This window comes from Limanda limanda, chromosome 7 (assembly GCF_963576545.1).
Source record: "Limanda limanda chromosome 7, fLimLim1.1, whole genome shotgun sequence".
NCBI classification, from domain to species: domain Eukaryota; kingdom Metazoa; phylum Chordata; class Actinopteri; order Pleuronectiformes; family Pleuronectidae; genus Limanda; species Limanda limanda.
The window spans coordinates 14488059-14505289 of record NC_083642.1 but is presented as its reverse complement, the minus strand read 5'-3'; the positions used below and the strand labels follow the sequence as shown (position 1 = coordinate 14505289).

The following is a 17231-nucleotide window of genomic DNA, read 5'->3' as shown; positions in this document are numbered from 1 at the left end:
GCCGGCGTAGTTATGGGAAACTGGTGAATTGGTCCCATAATGAGGAAGTGCATTTTGACAGTACAACCTCTGCATAAAAAAAACTATCTAAATCATTTCTGAACTGTTCTGCAACACATGCAAGATGGCCACTCCACCACTGAGCCCCCAGTTGGAGAAATGCAGGTAACCCTGTTACTTAGCTGATATTGGTCGTATTTTTACCTGTTGAAAGGGGTTTTAGTAGTTTTTTCTTACTCTTGCTGAGGGTTAAGGATTGAGTATTGTGATTTGAAATTTGATTTGTGAATATGGGCTATACAAATAAAATTTGATTGATTGATTGATTGATTGATAGGCCAAAGCAGTCAGCTAGTCTCAGGCTACATCCATAATACTGTGTTTATATTTAACAACAGTGATCATAAAACAAAATGTCCCATGACCACATCAGCGTTTTGGCTCCACATCAGTTTTGAAACCCTGAGGCTGTGCATGCTTGTGTGTAAATGTTAAGATTTATTTATTTTTAATTTTTAAAAAAAGAAAAAAGAGCTTGATGGAGTGACCAGATATGGAATGGAACCCACCTAGACAGTTGAGCAGTTGTGCAGCAGATGGAGGAGAGTCCTTTAAATCTCTCTCCCTGGCTGTCTCTCCAAGTCAGGTAAGCTTTATTCGGTCCAGTGGCTCCTCACCTTGCAGCGTCCTTCTTGAGGAGTCCACTCCAAGAAGTTAGGCACTTTCACAGTCCACAGAGACTGGTGTCGTGTCCACAGACATAATTACATTCTTAATTACATAATTAAGTGTAAATTTTCCTCTTTTGGTAAAAATCGGTGTCGTAAAAAGCTGTCTCCACAGTGCATGCAGGGATCCTCTCCTCTCAGTGGAGTGGAGGCCGCTCTGCTCTGCCACTTAGCAGTTTGCTTTAATTGAAGATTAGGAACTACCTGACACCTGTGCTGGGGAGGAGTCTGGAGCTCTACTTTCCCCTGAGCTAACGTCCTAATGCATGCACTGCACACTGAACCTATTAAACTCAGACTAAAGAATGGAAACATGCAAATCTAAACGTGGCACAGCAAACAAGTCAGATTCAATAGTGCAGGTGCTGATCATTCTCGCTGCAGGTGTCATAACATAAACCAGGAAGCTAAGAGAAAACACAATTACTCAAATAAAAGCTTGTGTTCTACACATTAAAGCAGTTGTATCGTTGAAAAGTGCAGAATTGAACTGCACAACAGCTGTTTACCCAGACAACATGGTCAGTGACATTAGTGGCTGATTATTCATGTTAGGTTCTGCACTGGTAGCCGAGGCTGATGCTGGTTGTTTTCTTCCAGAAGGGGGACATGTTATAGGAGTCCAAGGAATCAGGGAAGAGAAAAAAGTTTCTCCTGCCCACATGTCAAAGTCACCAAATGGCTCCCAATGGTAAGACCAGCAACTTACATTGTACTATCAGTGTGTGTGAATGAGAGGCAAGTTGTTAAGACAGTTGGAGCAAAGTGGAAGATAAATACAGCTGTTTACTAGTGGTGGACATGATGGATAAAATTTGTTCACTTTGAAGATCCTGTGTAAAAGATGGAATCCTTACACCTCTACACCAAAATAGTTTTTTGTTGCTTTTGTAGTTCATCTAGGGGGGACAGCTCATAGAACAATAGCATTGGTTGTTAGCATCAAACAAAGTAAGTTCAGGGATAGAGAGATTTACGAGTGACAGTTGTGTGGATGGAAACACCTGATGAGAGAGGTCAGAGGAGAATGGCCAGTCTGGTTTAAGATGACAGACAGGAAGAGACGCATCTCAGAATATACAACATGTTGAGCCTTGAGGTGGATGAACTACCACAGCAGAAAACCATGTAAGGTTCAACATCTGTCAGCCAAGAACAGAAACCTGAGGAAGTGGTCACTAGATTGTATTATTGGCACCAACACTATTTACCCCTGAAACTCCAAAAGTGTTTGTGTCGTCAAACACTTCATCCACTCACTTGCTGGTATATGGTGGGTTGGATACAAATGAGCAATATTCAAAATTGGATGCAAATACAAAGCTGTGAGATACAACAGCTGCTACCCAAAGGTTTATAAATGTTGAGTAACATTTCAATAACATTTTATTTGTATAGCACCAACACTTTGGTGACTGTTGAGAGAAAAAGCTCCCTCATTAACTGGAATATACCTCCATCAGAACCGGTTGGGGTGAGAACTAGGGTTGCAAAGGGGCGGAAAGTTTTCGGTATTTCGGTAAAACTTTCCATGGGAAGTTAAGCTCGGGAGTTTTGGGAATTTTGAAAAAAAATAAAAATACGCAAATTCAACGCTGAGCAATAAAAACATCATTCAAAACTCTATTTAAAAGATGTATGGAATGCAGCACACGCTGAATGTCAACCCTCCACTGTGCATTCTTCCATCACATGCACAGATAATTCCCAGCATCCTTCACACTACAGCAGAGCCATTGAGGCCTGCTGTAGTGTGCAGGACTAGTCAGGTAAGTTTCGATGATATTACTGGGGAAAATATATTAGCATGCTGATTGAGGATTGTTCATCTGTTCATGTAGCCTATTTCCATTCATGTATCCATCAATTGTAAAATATGTAAATATGTAAAAGGTGAACCATTTGGCTGAAAATAAAGATGAAATTCTGCAATTTTTCTCTGATTTCCAACACCAAACCTCCTCAGGATAGAAAAACACATTTCTAGAGTTGAAAACACGACTCGAGTGTCTGATTGCATCTGTTTCCTCGACTACAGTGTGTAGCCTATAAAAGGCACTGATTGTGTCTGAGACAAACAAGATGGTAATGTGTCTTCCAGAGTATTCTCATGGCATCATGAGTGGAAAATAGGCTGTTCTGTTACAGTTTTTTCCTATCGTTTTAGGCAATTTACCTAAACCATGTTCACATTCCCTAAACACTTCACACAGTGAGCATACCAGTAGACCATGTGAACCAAACTGTGGTTACTTGCCCCTATGCTAAGATACAAATGCTGGCAATGACGCCTTCTTCCAAATTTCATGGATACCTGCCCCAGTCAATGTTCACTACCGGCAAAACGCTGTGGAACTACAGCATATTTTACCAATGTTTAGATACTCTGTTCAAAACAGTGAACTTTCTGTTCAAAACCTAACTTATCAGTAATTTAGATCACTGTAGATGGAAAGATGCTGCATTTGGACAGACAAATGAAGTTACATGTTTGAATAAGAAAAAATATTTAGTTTATAGTTTATTTATTTTATTTTACAGTAATTTAGATTTTTTTCCCCCTGTGATCCATAGTTCTTGGTGAATTGGCATGGAATTACTTTTTTTACGTAAAAGCAACACTACATACAATGATCTGTACAAAACACAGAGGATAAGTTTTGCAATGCAAAACACCTGGTGGTCATTTCAGCTAATGACCTACTCAGCTAAAGACCTACTCAGGTGTTTTACATGTAATTTGTGCCTCGTTGAAAAAGGGCCTTCTTTGGCATTTGCTTTGGACTTCTTTACGTAGTTGGTATAGGAAAATGGATGCAGCAAGAGCAAGAGCAAGAGCAAGAGGCAGAGGCAGAAGCAGAGGAAGAGGCAGAGGAAGAGGAAGAGGTGGAGGTGAAGGTGGAGGTGGAGGTGAAGGTGGAGGTGGAGGTGGAGGTGGAGGTGGAGGTGGAGGTGGAGGTGAAGGTGAAGGTGAAGGTGGAGGTGGAGGTGGAGGTGAAGGTGAAGGTGGAGGTGGAGGTGGAGGTGAAGGTGGAGTAGGAGGAAGAGGAAGAGGTAGAGGAAGAGGAAGAGGTGGAGGTGAAGGTGAAGGTGGAGGTGGAGTAGGAGGAAGGACATTTTTTGTTAGAACACATTTTTCAAAAAACTGTTGTGTTTGTGATTTGTTTCTGGATCATATATTACGTACTTACTGTATGTAATTTGCATTACAAAAACTGAAAAACACTTACAGTATTTACTGTATTTACAATTACAGTACATTTACCACACTCAATTGTGACATCTTTTGTGGGAGGTAAACCGACATATGAACACTGTCAGCAGATACTTGGCTTGGATTGTCATACTGTAATATTACAAACTTTATTACTGTAGTCCAAAGAAGTGTTTGTCTGTGTTTTTTCTCTTTTTTTCAATGCAACACTACAGGAAATCTATGCCAAACTGGAGGACACAGCAACATTTTATATATGCAATTGGCAATGCTTCAAGATGTTAGTGTTTTTTAGGTCATAGTGTTCTGAGAGGAAACATGTGTTAAGTTATGGCAGCATTGTTTGTGGTGTGGTTGTTGTAGTGCATTTTGCACCAAAGGTTAACAGATATGCAGAGGTGTGTGTCTCTAAAGCCCACTGTGTTAAGTGATAGGGAAAAGTGACCATAGTATGGGTACATGACCGAAAACGATAGGAAAAAACTGTAAGATCAAAACAGTGTTCCAATCTGAGGAGGGGTCCAGGAGCCTAAATCCTTTCAGAGTGTCTTATTTTCTCCCGAAGGCCTCTGTGCCAACTACTGTCGCTCAGAGAAGATTAAAGGGGGCGAAAAGCGGTTCGACGAGGAGGAAGCAGAAAAACACTTGACAACACTGAAAAGAAAGGGGGGGAAATAGACATTGTGGTTTGTTTTGGCATCACCACAGCTCACAGTTTCTCGTACCCACTGACAACCAATGCAAATAGACCTTCACAGCAAATCAGCATCCGTGCCAGTCTCAAAGAAACAGCCTTCAAATTAACATTTAGATGGAAGTGACACTGCAGGACCCCATGAGTCAGAGATCAGGGAGGAGTAGATGGAATGAAAAAAATGCATTCATCAAAGTCATTTTGCATGCCCCGAGGCGAAGTCGAAGAAAACTCGAAGTTAACCCCCCCCTCCCGATTAGATTAGAGCCTGTTAACTCAATTATTGACAGGTGTGTGCATCGGCGTCTAGATTCAGTCGCCACAAGCAACAGCAAACAGCAGGGACGGCCACCGGGTGTGTGAGGGACGGCTTTCATGTTGACACAGACGGAACTACCTTTGGACTTACTGGCCACAGATAATAGGAGCCGTGCGTCCACCCAAGCCTGCATGTGCGCAAATATGGCTCAATCGACGTCCTGCCAAATTCTGGCACACCTTTTTCGATCTCGCTCTCTCGCCCCCGAGCACTGCTTCCGTCTGCCCGGGGTCGCTGGTCCTTTCATAACACCTCTCCCATATGAGAGCTGTGGCGTCACTGTCTCCTCTTAACTCCAGGGTGGATCTTTCTTTATCTTCGCCCTCTCAGGCCATGAAAGCCTGCACAGATGGATGATTGGCAGCTCCATTAGAGGGACGGGAGAGGAATAACAGTGTGACTGTACTCCAGGCTCTATCTGCTGCTCTCCTCACCACTATAGAAGAATGAATGTGTCTGCTCATGTTCTTACAGGCACCCCAGAGCAAAGTGAAGGGCCAGTTGGTTTTCAGGCTTACGAGGTTAATTTGGCCTTCGAACATCTTTTATGAATATTTTCTCTCTTAATATATGAGCCACAGCAAGGTTAGTTCAGTCCTTTCAGCCTGTTTATTCAATACGTCAATGCAGAGAAAATAGGGCAAACATCTGAAAGGGAGAACCCTAACCCAGACGCTATAGATTAACTCCAGACAAACCTTTATTCACTTACAAAAGACGATTTGAATGTTTTCCAGTTCACCAAATGACTTGATAGTCACCCTGATAAGTATGAGACCTCATCTGACATAAGTCTGTCTTGCACAGACACATACCTATTCAAATCAACCCGGCATGAAGCTGGGCTGTGTCCTTTTACTTTAGTCTTCTTTCACACTGGTCCACCTATAGACACCAAGAGCTACCTGCTGTTACCGAGCCGACCATTAACGTCCTGTTGAAATGTCAGGGCGATTCTGTCCAATCACCCTCTCCACTGTCTGCAGCGCTGAGGGAGCTCATGACTTGTGGGGACTGCAGCCGTTTTCTGATGTGCGTCAAGTGCCGGGAATGAATGACACTGAAATTGCAGCAGCGGAGGGTGCATGTCACAGTGTTCCCGGGGTCCGCAGGGCATGTGACTACCTGTGATGTATAGCAGGACGTCGGTCCGGCCCTGCAGCACACCTGGCCCAATATCCAGTTAAATGAGAGGCTTCCCAATGCCCTGACTAGTCATGAATAAACAACCCCTGGCTCTCTTTCCCTGTGATCCCTGTTGGTCCAAAAAACATTATTAATAATGTAAAAGTGCAATTAACGACTTCCCCCCCACTTCTGTCAGATCTCCCACCCGATCCCCTGCACCGCTGCAGCTCCCCCTCCCACCACACACACACACACACACACTATACAGGAACGGGAAGTCATTACTTAAACATGGTAGTGTTCACCTTTTGTGGAATTTTCCCTGGTGCTTTGTTGTTGGTGTCGTACCCTCGCCCATCAGGCCTCAGTCTCCAGAGGCCACAGCGATGTGCAGTCGTCCCTGCTGCCTGCTTCACCGCTATGATCTCAAACTTTGCTTTGCTGAAATATTCATGCTTGTTTGCATTCGTAACGTGTGCACAAGCATCAGCGTAAATTGCTCGTGTAATTGCGATAAAAAACGATGGGTTTGGTATGAGGGTTAAATTTGAGTTGTTTTTGAGCTTTTGATGATGCAAGGGAAGTACTTTTTCACACACATTCATTTACATGAACACTAAATGTTATTCCCCAGCCTATGTATAATTCAATAGAAATGATGCCTTTATAACAGCTCCAGAGCAGCTACATCACATACTGCTGCTTCGTGTAAGACATTTCATCTCACCATCTGTCAGAGAAGCTTAACGGGGAACCTAGCTGTCATGAAAACGACTTCAAGTGATCCTCAGAACCCCGCGTTACTCATCGTGTCAATACTGGTATGAAGATCTGTCTGTCCAAGCAGCACGTCTGTATTTCAGTCGTGACCACTCAGCACGTCTGCCTGCCTGTTCAGTGGTTGTGTTGATAATCTCTGCGTTTACTGCTTCACTTGTGGTCTCAGCTGGAAGATTAACTCAAATGAAGAACAGTTTTTTTTTAAACATACCACTTTAAAAGCAGTGCACTTGAATTAAGAATTAGTTTTTTTCAAAATTTCATTTAATTTGAATGAAATGAAGGGGAAATAAATGTCTCTTTCATTCATGAACCTTAACCTGCTCATATGTTCAGTAGGTGGATATATCTTTGGTTTTGTTTTATAATTTGTGTATGAATGAGTCCACCAGTCAACTGCAATCCCATCTGTGGAGCCTGTCTAGTCACATACATCACCGTCTTCTGTACTGACATGGAGGGGCAGCTGTTTTATATAATGACTTCCTAAAAAGATTATTATCTTGTCAGTGATTATGTCAACTGGACAGTGGAGCGGAAAGGCACCTAGAGGAGCATGTGATGGCAGTGAGATGGGTAAATGATACTGATGTACTTTAGTTCAGTTTCCAACTCAAACAGTGAAACTTCTATTAAAATTGTTATGTTGGTTTGATACCGCTTTTTTTTCGCACATCTATAAGAAAATCCCCAGATGGAAAGAGGTCCAAGAACATGCATGTTCTCGTGACGTTGCCTGGACGAATTTCTTTTTTAATCACGGTGTGCGCCTGCGTGTTTAGTTGGGGGGAGTCTTCTCTCAGCTCTCAGCAGCATCATGACCATCAATTATCAGGCTACGTAGCCTTCAGCCCAACGTGATATAAGACCTCACACCCCTCCTCCTCACTAGTTGCTGATTGGCGTTAAGCAGGTACCCAGCTATTGCTTCTTACCCCAAAGCCTGGACGCTCCAGTTGCCCTCTCCAGATCTCACTGCAGGATCTATCCGAACCCTCTCCACTCGGCACCAGGGCGCACGCAGCTCCCTCTTTGACAAAATCACCTGCTCGACAGAAATCAGGTAAGGATAAAGAAAAATGCACCTCGTATTGCTTAAAGTAAAAATATTTGCACATTATTATATTTTGGATTTAGGGTTTGACTTTTTGCAAAGGGAAAGTATGAGTATTTATTTACTAAATCTTTTTAACCATACCTCTTAATGCGCTTTTACGCATCCATTACGCAGCGCACTGTGCGCAACAGGCACAACTGGTTCCTTCATGAAAATGTGATGTATTTGCTCGTGAAAAAAAGTCTATTCAAACGGGAATTCCCTAAATCTCATCGCGTAGGTGGTGCTGAGAAAATGAGGAGAGGTTTGCTGCTGGTGACTCTGTTCTTCATCCTGAAACTTCGGCACAGCCAGTCCAGATGCGAAGAAACCGGATCGCGCAGATCAACTTCAGATGTAGGTGTCTTCGTGCGTAATGACCAAAAACATATCCAGAATATACTTCAACAGAAAATAATGTTTTTGTGTTTTTTTATAAATGCCACAGACTGCAGGTTTGGACAACCTAAAGCGGAACATTCTGAAGAGGTATAGCGATTTGGATTACGACAGCTTTGTGGGACTGATGGGCAGAAGAGATACGGGTGAGTCTACTTTCCAACTGACGACCAGTGATTAAATAAATTTGAAATAGTAAAAAATAACAATGTTGTTGCGTTAATGATCAAATCTGGAGAGAAAAATTCAAGAGACTGTTTTTTATTTGATCATGTTTTTTTATAAATTCTCCGTCAACTTTTGTTTGTCAAACCTTTTTCTTTTTATCAGATGCCAACATTGTAGAGTCTCCACAAAAAAGTAAGACTTTTGTCTTTTATTAATCATATAATGAAGTGATTGAAAAAACACAATTTAATGGATCTCATTCTTCTTGATAGGAGAAATGCATGACATATTTGTTGGTCTTATGGGGAGGAGGAACTCAGAGCCTGGTGAGTGAGTTTACAAGAGTCGAATATCTACAATCACCTTGTTATAGCTTTTATGGGATTTCAGGTTTGTCTCACGCAGTGTATGGGATTATTTTATCATGTCTACTCTCACAGATAATGGCCGGAGGAGAGAGAACCAAGAGAGGAGAGGCATTTTTCTGAACAAGTGCAGACTGAGGTGGGTGTCTCTCCCTTTTCAATCAATGGATAGAACATTATGTCTCCATCACTTATACAAATAAAATTCACACTAAACCTGACTGATAAAGGATAAAAAACTATTCCTGCTGTTCAAGTTTTAATGTCCTGTTTTAAGTGGTGCTGACTCATAACATGTCTTTATATCTTCTGTATGCAAAACAGAAAATGAACATTGCAACTCAAATGTAAAAGGGTGTTTAGAGTTTGACTGTGCATTAAATCATTGATTTTAACCCATTATCTTGTGTATATAAATATATACTGATACATGTGTGGTGCATGTGTTTTGTTGCAGGTTTCTTCAGGGGCTGTAGACACTGAAACAACAGTCATCGACGACAACACAAACAATAAATCAAGTGTCTGATGAAAATGACCAAACCAACATGATTCCTACGTGTAAAACTTTCGACTGGCTCATGAGAATGACCATAAACTACACAGATTGTATTTGATTTACCCGGAAAAAAACATCAGACGTGAACTGTGGCAATTTCTGTATCATGTCATTCTGTTTCTTCAAAGTTCAAAATAAAGAATTTTTTTATACAGAATTTATTCATTTGAAACATGGGTGCATTTTTCTGCAGCTGTTTGATTGATCCTTTAAAATCGTGGCTTAAGAGCAGGCAGTCACATTCAATACCATCCGCTGCCGTGTGTCCCTGCTGTGTTGTGTAAAATGACTTGACAAGAGGAATTCTATGGAGTTCTGTATAATATTGTGTTCATCAGAGGCTGCAGTGTTTTCAAACAGGGTTTCAGGTGCACACTGCAGGAAAACAAAATCACTGCTGACTGTGGGTTCCAAGAGGACTCAATTTAAAAAAAAAAAAATTAAAAAGTAAAGTAAAGTAAAATACACACAATAAAACATTTAAAAAAAATTTGTTAAACAAACTTAAACATCTAAACAGTAACACCAGAATATCAGATTTAACATCAGAAAAGCAAAGTGTTCATAGGCTGTCACTGCTGTTCTCAGTTTACAGAAAATCTAAAACAATTAATGAATTAAAACAAATGAAAAATAAAATCATTACAGACATCCGTCACTGCATTACTGGCCCACACATGAAACAGATGAAAATATCCTGCATCGCCCCCAGCACACAACTATGACTGTCGTGTCAAACCTCAGACATGTCAGGTTTAATTAAGCTAAACAGGGTGTTTATCTTCTTTGAAAATAGCTGAGCCATTTGCAGCTGCCACCGAATAAGACTGTGCCGAGGGCTTACAGTGTCACACTGGCTGTGGTGATACACTCTCTGGCACAGTCGTGGAAGCCGTCACGACTTCTATCAGCCGCATCACTGAGTCAAAGTAGAAACAAGAGTCTCTAGATTCAATCAGACACATCAGAGTATAAAACACATGATCAGTGTTTTCTGTCGTGTGAGAGTGCCGTCCTGTTCTCAGTGAGTTGTGAGTTCACAGGGTCTCTCCCCCCTTCTTCCGACTCCATCTTCCCTTTGGTTTGGTTGGCACCGACAGAAAAGGCTGCAGTCGTGTGAATCCTTCCGTCTGTCACCTCTTGAGCTCCTTTAAATCTGGCCGTCACAGCGGGCTGTGCGAGGGTCCCGAGGCTGAGACCCCGGCGAAGTGACGGCTGATAGCGCGGCCTGTAGCCGTACGCTCTCAGGTGGTAGGTGTAATACTCCAGTGTGTACATCAGCTCTGCTTCCACATAATGGAACGATACTGCCAGGTCAGAGCAGCACTGTGGACCCTGAGGAAGAACAAAGCACAGAACACAGACATGACAAAACATGCGAAATACACACAAGCATGTACACACGCACAGAGCAATGAAACATTTACTAAAAGGTGCATTTTAGCTTGAAACATTTTGACAATTTGTATATTTTTACTTCTACACTCTACCACAATGGATTTGAGACAAAAGCCATCAGGATGTGACTTTTAAATTCAATAAAACGGTGTAACAAAAATATTACATCAAGCGTTAAAATCTTTTAGATGGTTCCTACATTTTCACATCCTCAGATGTAACTGGAAAATTGATGATCAAAGTGAGGTCTTACAAAAAAGGTTGGACTTGATTCCAAGAGTCGAATTTTTACCGAGTTTACCATCTCTTCAGGGGAACAGAATATAAATATATAATGTGGTATTTAAGCATGATGGATAATGATGAGGACCTAGTTCTTCTTAAGGAAAATAAATAGGATGTCCTCCATCTTCAAGCCAACTGGGCACATTTTTCACTTTGTGAAGGTGAAACAAGGCAGAAACAACTGAAGGTGGCTGCAGCAAAGGCCTGGAAAAAAATATATATTTAATAAGAGTTGACTGCAAACAATTTCTGTCCAAGTATTAAAAATAATCTTTCCAATTGTTTGAGATTCTGAAAACAGAGGGACTTTGTATAAAGGTTAAACCCAAGTTCTTTACAGCAATGTTTTTGTTTAAACCCCTTGTGAATATAATCTGAAATTCTACACTTAGAACATTGTTATGGATCTATATAAAATATAGAGGCAAAATTGAGAAAATCTTACTGAAATACTTTCATTTAAAAGTTTAAAATAGTGTGAGCCTCCATCATTTATCACACTGCACAGCTCTGAGACCTCACATTCCATTTATACAGTAATTTTAATATACATGGGGTGATTTAATCTTGCAGGAAAAATGTGTCATGTAAGACATCTCGTGTTACATTTTCTGCTGCCGATTGTTTAAAGGATTAGGCCGGGATATTCTACAAATCCCAGGAAAAAACTTAAACAAACACGTCCTGCTTCTCCCTTCCACCAGGGCTGGAAAACAATTTAAAAAATCTACAGTTTCATTTATGAGAGAAGGCAAAGTAATCTTCCCCATTTAGACAGTGATTATTTTATCAAGGAGATAACTGACACACGAGTAAATTCTGAATTTTTCTGGGACTATTTTCTGTGTTCGATTAAAACACATTGTGTGCACTAGTGAGTATTTTAAAACAGAACAGTGTAACATTGACTTAAGAATAACTACAGTGCCCATGTTCATAAGGGTTAAGGCTTCAACACAGTGGCTCTTCAATTTTAAAATATTTTTGAACAGTGGAAGCTCAAACAACATTGTAGAGATGAGAATGTCAGGCTTTGGCTCCAAAGGAAAATTTGTTAGAGGTTGACAGCCTAGATAATTAGCTTTTGTTCACAACAATGAACATTTTGAAGATCTCCCGCTTTATCCTTCTTATAAATTAACATATGACAGTGGGATAAAAACACAATTACTCTAGTATTAGAAGTAAATGTTTTCCTTTCACAGGCCGGAGACAAAGCAGCTCCACACACTGACAGGCAGCTTCTGACGAGATCAGTAATGGACCCGACTCATTATAATTGCAAAGCACAATAAATTAGTTGCATCTTCAGCTACAAATTGACCAATTTTCCCTTTTGTTACCGGGACATTGTCTCTGCTGCATTCGCGTACTTTAAAATGAACTCATTCCTATTCCAATTCACTCATTGGACGCAGAGGTCAGATCCAGAATTCAAATGTGCCAGGTACTCGCATATTCATTCAGCTCCCATCACACTGATGACGGATTGACAGCAAAACCAATATTTAGTAAAGCAAGATAAAACAGTGCATTACGTATGAATCACTTCCAGTAGGTCCAGACTGTGTATTTCAAAATGAAAGAATATTTCTCTACCTTTAAATGTAGGTGTTCGCTAATGATATTAAAGGATTTTCTCCTCACCAGGTCTCAGGGGCTTTCCTTCCTAACCTTACATGCCCCCTTTTAATAAGACTAACTCCCAGTCTGTCTGATCGAGGAATTACCCATAAACCTCTTTGTGTCGTTTTCTTTTATAGTGCCACTTTGCACCAAAATGAAAATGTTGCAGTTACACAGTATGGTATACAATGGACACTCTCTAAGACTTTGAGCTCATTTAATATATACATTTGAATTTTGCTTATATCATTTTTTCCTATTCACTCTGGAGTACTATTTTGATGCCCCAATTTACCAATGAAGAGAAGGATAAAGGACTTGCCTCAACGATTGGATAGTAACAATAGCTCCAGTACCAGAAGCTCTTGGAGAACTTGCCAGTTAGATGGTGCTCTGGCACAAATGGATGAAAAGTTTCTCGGTGCAAAGTATCTCTGGAGTCTCCAGCCTGGACGCCCATCTTCTCCAAACACTGCCCGAGTGCCAGGTCTTCTACAGGGGTGGTGTGTGTGCAAACCTTGGTCCGAAAGCCTTCCACGAATCTCCTGAGGGCCTCTTTACTGAGCACATAACCTGCTCCTCCACTCATGTAGCCTTGCTTGGTGTAAGGCTTGAAGCGTTTACCAAAATAGATGGGCTGCTCGGGGGTGTGGTTGGACAGAATCCAGCGCAGGTTGTCCACCACCACATAGGTGTCATCGTCCGCTTTTAAGAACCAGTCCGCTTCATCCGCATGGTGCTCGTACACATAGTGGAAGGCTCGGATAGTCTTCCAGTAGAGCTGGTCACGGCCCTCCTTAGTGCCCAGTCCCACAGTGGGGAAGTCGGTGTCATGAACGGAGCTCATGAACACCACCATGTTGCAGTGGCGACTCCAGGTGGCCCTGACATGGTGGGCCCTGCTCTGCAGGTTATACGGCCCTGTCATCACCCAACAGAGAATACGGACCTTCTGGTACAACACATCTGCCACCCTGGTGTCTTCATCTAAAAAAAAAAAAAAAAAAAAAAAATAGCAGGACTATTAGTGATTCTCCATGAGAAGCTGATTTGTATTTCAAATTGTATGTAGGCGAGTTTGCAAATCCGTTTACTTAAGTTAATTTTATAGTTGTTTGTCGTACTTAACGTTTGAATTTGTTTGGAATCAACCAACCGACTTCCTGATTCTACACACATCTGATGCAACGTTAAGATTTTAGATGTGTGCATGACGGGAACCTGCAACTGAATCTGCAACCTACAGTTACCCACAATCTGCAGCCACAATCTCCACAGTCTGCAGAGATGCTCACAAGCCAACGCTAAACTTGTGTATTGGTCGATGTACTACTGGAATTAAAGTGAAACTGGTGGATAATCATTAAGATAACAACAAGGCAGAGTAACAGAGTCTGGCACAGTGTATATAGCGGTTTTGTGCTTTCTGTAGATTTCTGCCATGCTTCACGTTGCAGTGTTACTTGTGAACTTGTCTGATGGTGATGGACGCAGACTGAATAATATTGCAACGACTCGATCTGCCCTATTGTCACCAATAACCAACACAGCTGACCAATATCAGTGCTGCATCTGGAAATTATTTGCCATGGATGTACAAATATTTATGCAACTGTTTTGATGCAGTGATGTGTAAAGCACCTGCATGTTGAGGGTGGAGCAGGCCGAAGAGAGCGGCTCCCTCCTTCCTCCAGCTGGTTGGTGTCTCCCCGACTGTTCTGCCTCGCTCCTGAGCCTCCGACAGCACAGGGTAGCTCCTCTCAAACCACACCTGGTGAAGGAAGAAGTAGAGGCTGCAGGCTCCCACCAGGAAGCCCAGGGAGAAGGCCCATCTGGAGCTGGGGCCCTTCATGCTATCACTCAACTCTCCAGCACTGCGATGTCCCAGTTGTCTACATAGACCTACCACACACACACACACACACACACACACACACACACACACACACACACACACACACACACACACACACACACACACACACACACACACACACACACACACACACACACACACACACACACACACACACACACACACACACACACACACACACACACACACACACACACACACACACACACACACACACACACACACACACACACACACACACACACACACACACACACGCACGCACGGATCAGTTTTATTTGCACATTTCGTTGTATTACATCTACCATCTACAGTGAGCAGTTTTGAGGATTTCATGTACAGTATTGTGTTTAGTAATCATGAAAATATTTTGAAAATTACAAAATATAAAATTGCAAATGATTGTCAAGAATGGCAATAACCTCAAATATCTGCATGGTTAAATAGTTTTAACATACACATTACAGAAATGAAACGATGCAACACATTAGTTTCAAATCATACACTTTCAAACACTTTCTCCGTCTGAATACAGTTTTTAGATCCAGACAATGACAAATTTCACAGCCGTAATTTCCCAAAACCAAATTTACAGTTTGACATTTGCCCTAAAAATGTGTGTTGACAAGAATTTTGGACAAGAAAAGACAACAAAACAGATTAGACCACGATCTCACAAAAATGGAACTCAAAAGTCCTGGACTTTACATTTATTGGACTGCACATAATGCATGTTAAATGGCAAACGTGGCCCCAAAATATATGTGTTGACCTTTTTTGGCAAACATTCGCTGCACTAGGTGCAATCTGGATGTGACCCGAAAGTGGCCCACATGGCACAGATGGCCTAACTCACTAATTCAGGGCATTAGTGAAGGCTACCACTGTTTTTCTCTCATGTTTGGAAGGGGAGGGTGAACTGAGGGGTATTCAGCTGCAACATGCAACTTCACCACTAGATGTCACTCAATCTTACACACTGAACCATTTAAATACACTACAAACACACCTGTAATAGCACACATGAATCTTAGACTGTCACTGTCACTGTCACTGTCACATACAGTATAGGCATTACTGCCTATACTGTATGTTTCTGTTTGGTTTTATATTGTTTATATTGCTAGTCTTGTATTGTCGCTTTTTAAAAAAAAATACACTTACATCTGCTTTACCATAATTCTACAGGCTATGTTGTAAGTGTAATGCACACCTTTGTATGTTTTATGCATATTTGGCTTCAAGTTACTTGTGTCTTTCTTTACAGTGACAGCTTTGTAGTATAGTTGTGGTGGCCGGACTTCTCTCTCACTGCACCAAAAAATTCTTCTTGACTCATTTTAGTGTTCTTATGCTGTTGTGTTGGACTGTTTGTTTGCCACTGGCTGCTTACATTTCCAATTAATGAAGTATCCATCTATCTATCTAGTGACTGTTTTCATTCTGTCGCTCACGGATCGAGGTTAAAGACCCTGGCGATGTGATCGGACACAGACGGGAGCGATTAACGGATTGTTATGGTCTAAACGCAGCTCTCGGTGTGTGTGTGTGTGTGTGTGTGTGTGTGAGAGAGAGAGCGAAAGCGAGAGAGAGCTCCTCCACTAACAATAATTATAAAAAAGAATGGCGACACACACACACAGACCCACACTCACCGCAATGGAGGCTTTTACATCCGTTCAAACCAGAAACACATGACAACGAGTGCTGTGACAGCGAAACCTGCAGGCCATGTGGAATCCGGGATCTATAAAATCTATTGTCTCTACACAACCGCAGCTGTGTGTCTGTTCCCATCCAGCACTGCTGCACGGATATACATGCATGCAGAACATCTACGTGTGTGTGTGTGTGTGTGTGTGTGTGTGTGTGTGTGTGTGTGTGTGTGTGTGTGTGTGTGTGTGTGTGTGTGTGTGTGTGTGTGTGTGTGTGTGTGTGTGTGTGTGTGTGTGTGTGTGTGTGTGTGTCTGTGTGTGTGTGTGTGTGTCTGTGTGTGTGTGTGTGTGTCTGTGTGTCTGTGTGTGTGTCTGTGTGGTTTACCTTCGCCGGGGGATCGAACATTTGTGAGCTCGATATGTGTTCAACTCCTCAAGCAGCGCGACCCAGTAGCCTCACTGCAAACCACACCTGTCAATCACATCGTCACTAGCCGCCCAGGTGGATCCGTTGTGTTGTTTCGTGTTGACGTCGACATTATTGTGAGTCTCTCGAATAAGATGATGACAGCATTGGGAAGACTCGGCTCCACATTGACATTCTTCAGCATCACGGGCTGAGCGGCTGGGAGAAAAGGCGGCCTCTCATTGGCTGGGTGGCGCTGACGTAAACAGGAAGCCACCTCTCACCTCCTGAGATGAATTAGGAAATTAGCTGAGACTCTGATTAACATGCAGGGGTCGCTTTGTCCATGTTGAGCCACTAGATGTCAGTCTTACAAAGTGAGAACATAAAGCAAACATCCATAACAGCTACTTTATATGATCGTGTATATGTTGATTCACCATGATTTATCAGTTTAATTCATTATATCTAATTAATTAATATGTATGTAAGCTATAATTAGATGTACACTTAATTTCCCTTCGGGGATGAATAA

At 41.8% G+C, this 17231-nt stretch overlaps 2 protein-coding genes across 2 annotated transcripts; one reads left to right on the top strand and one right to left on the bottom strand.

Annotated features, from left to right (window-relative positions):
* Positions 1-8214: 8214 nt before the first annotated feature.
* On the top strand, positions 8215-9417 carry tac3a (tachykinin precursor 3a). The gene is made up of 6 exons (XM_061074875.1): positions 8215-8316; positions 8408-8504; positions 8689-8718; positions 8799-8852; positions 8967-9030; positions 9349-9417. The coding sequence occupies exons 1-6, from the start codon at positions 8215-8217 to the stop codon at positions 9365-9367; spliced, it is 366 nt and encodes a 121-aa protein (XP_060930858.1). The 3' UTR covers positions 9368-9417.
* Positions 8714-16907, bottom strand: c1galt1la (core 1 synthase, glycoprotein-N-acetylgalactosamine 3-beta-galactosyltransferase 1, like a). The gene is made up of 4 exons (XM_061074864.1): positions 16676-16907; positions 14401-14661; positions 13082-13746; positions 8714-10785 (listed from the first exon to the last, which is right to left on the bottom strand). The coding sequence occupies exons 2-4, from the start codon at positions 14609-14611 to the stop codon at positions 10435-10437; spliced, it is 1227 nt and encodes a 408-aa protein (XP_060930847.1). The 5' UTR covers positions 14612-14661; positions 16676-16907; the 3' UTR covers positions 8714-10434.
* Between the last annotated feature and the right edge of the window lie 324 nt (positions 16908-17231).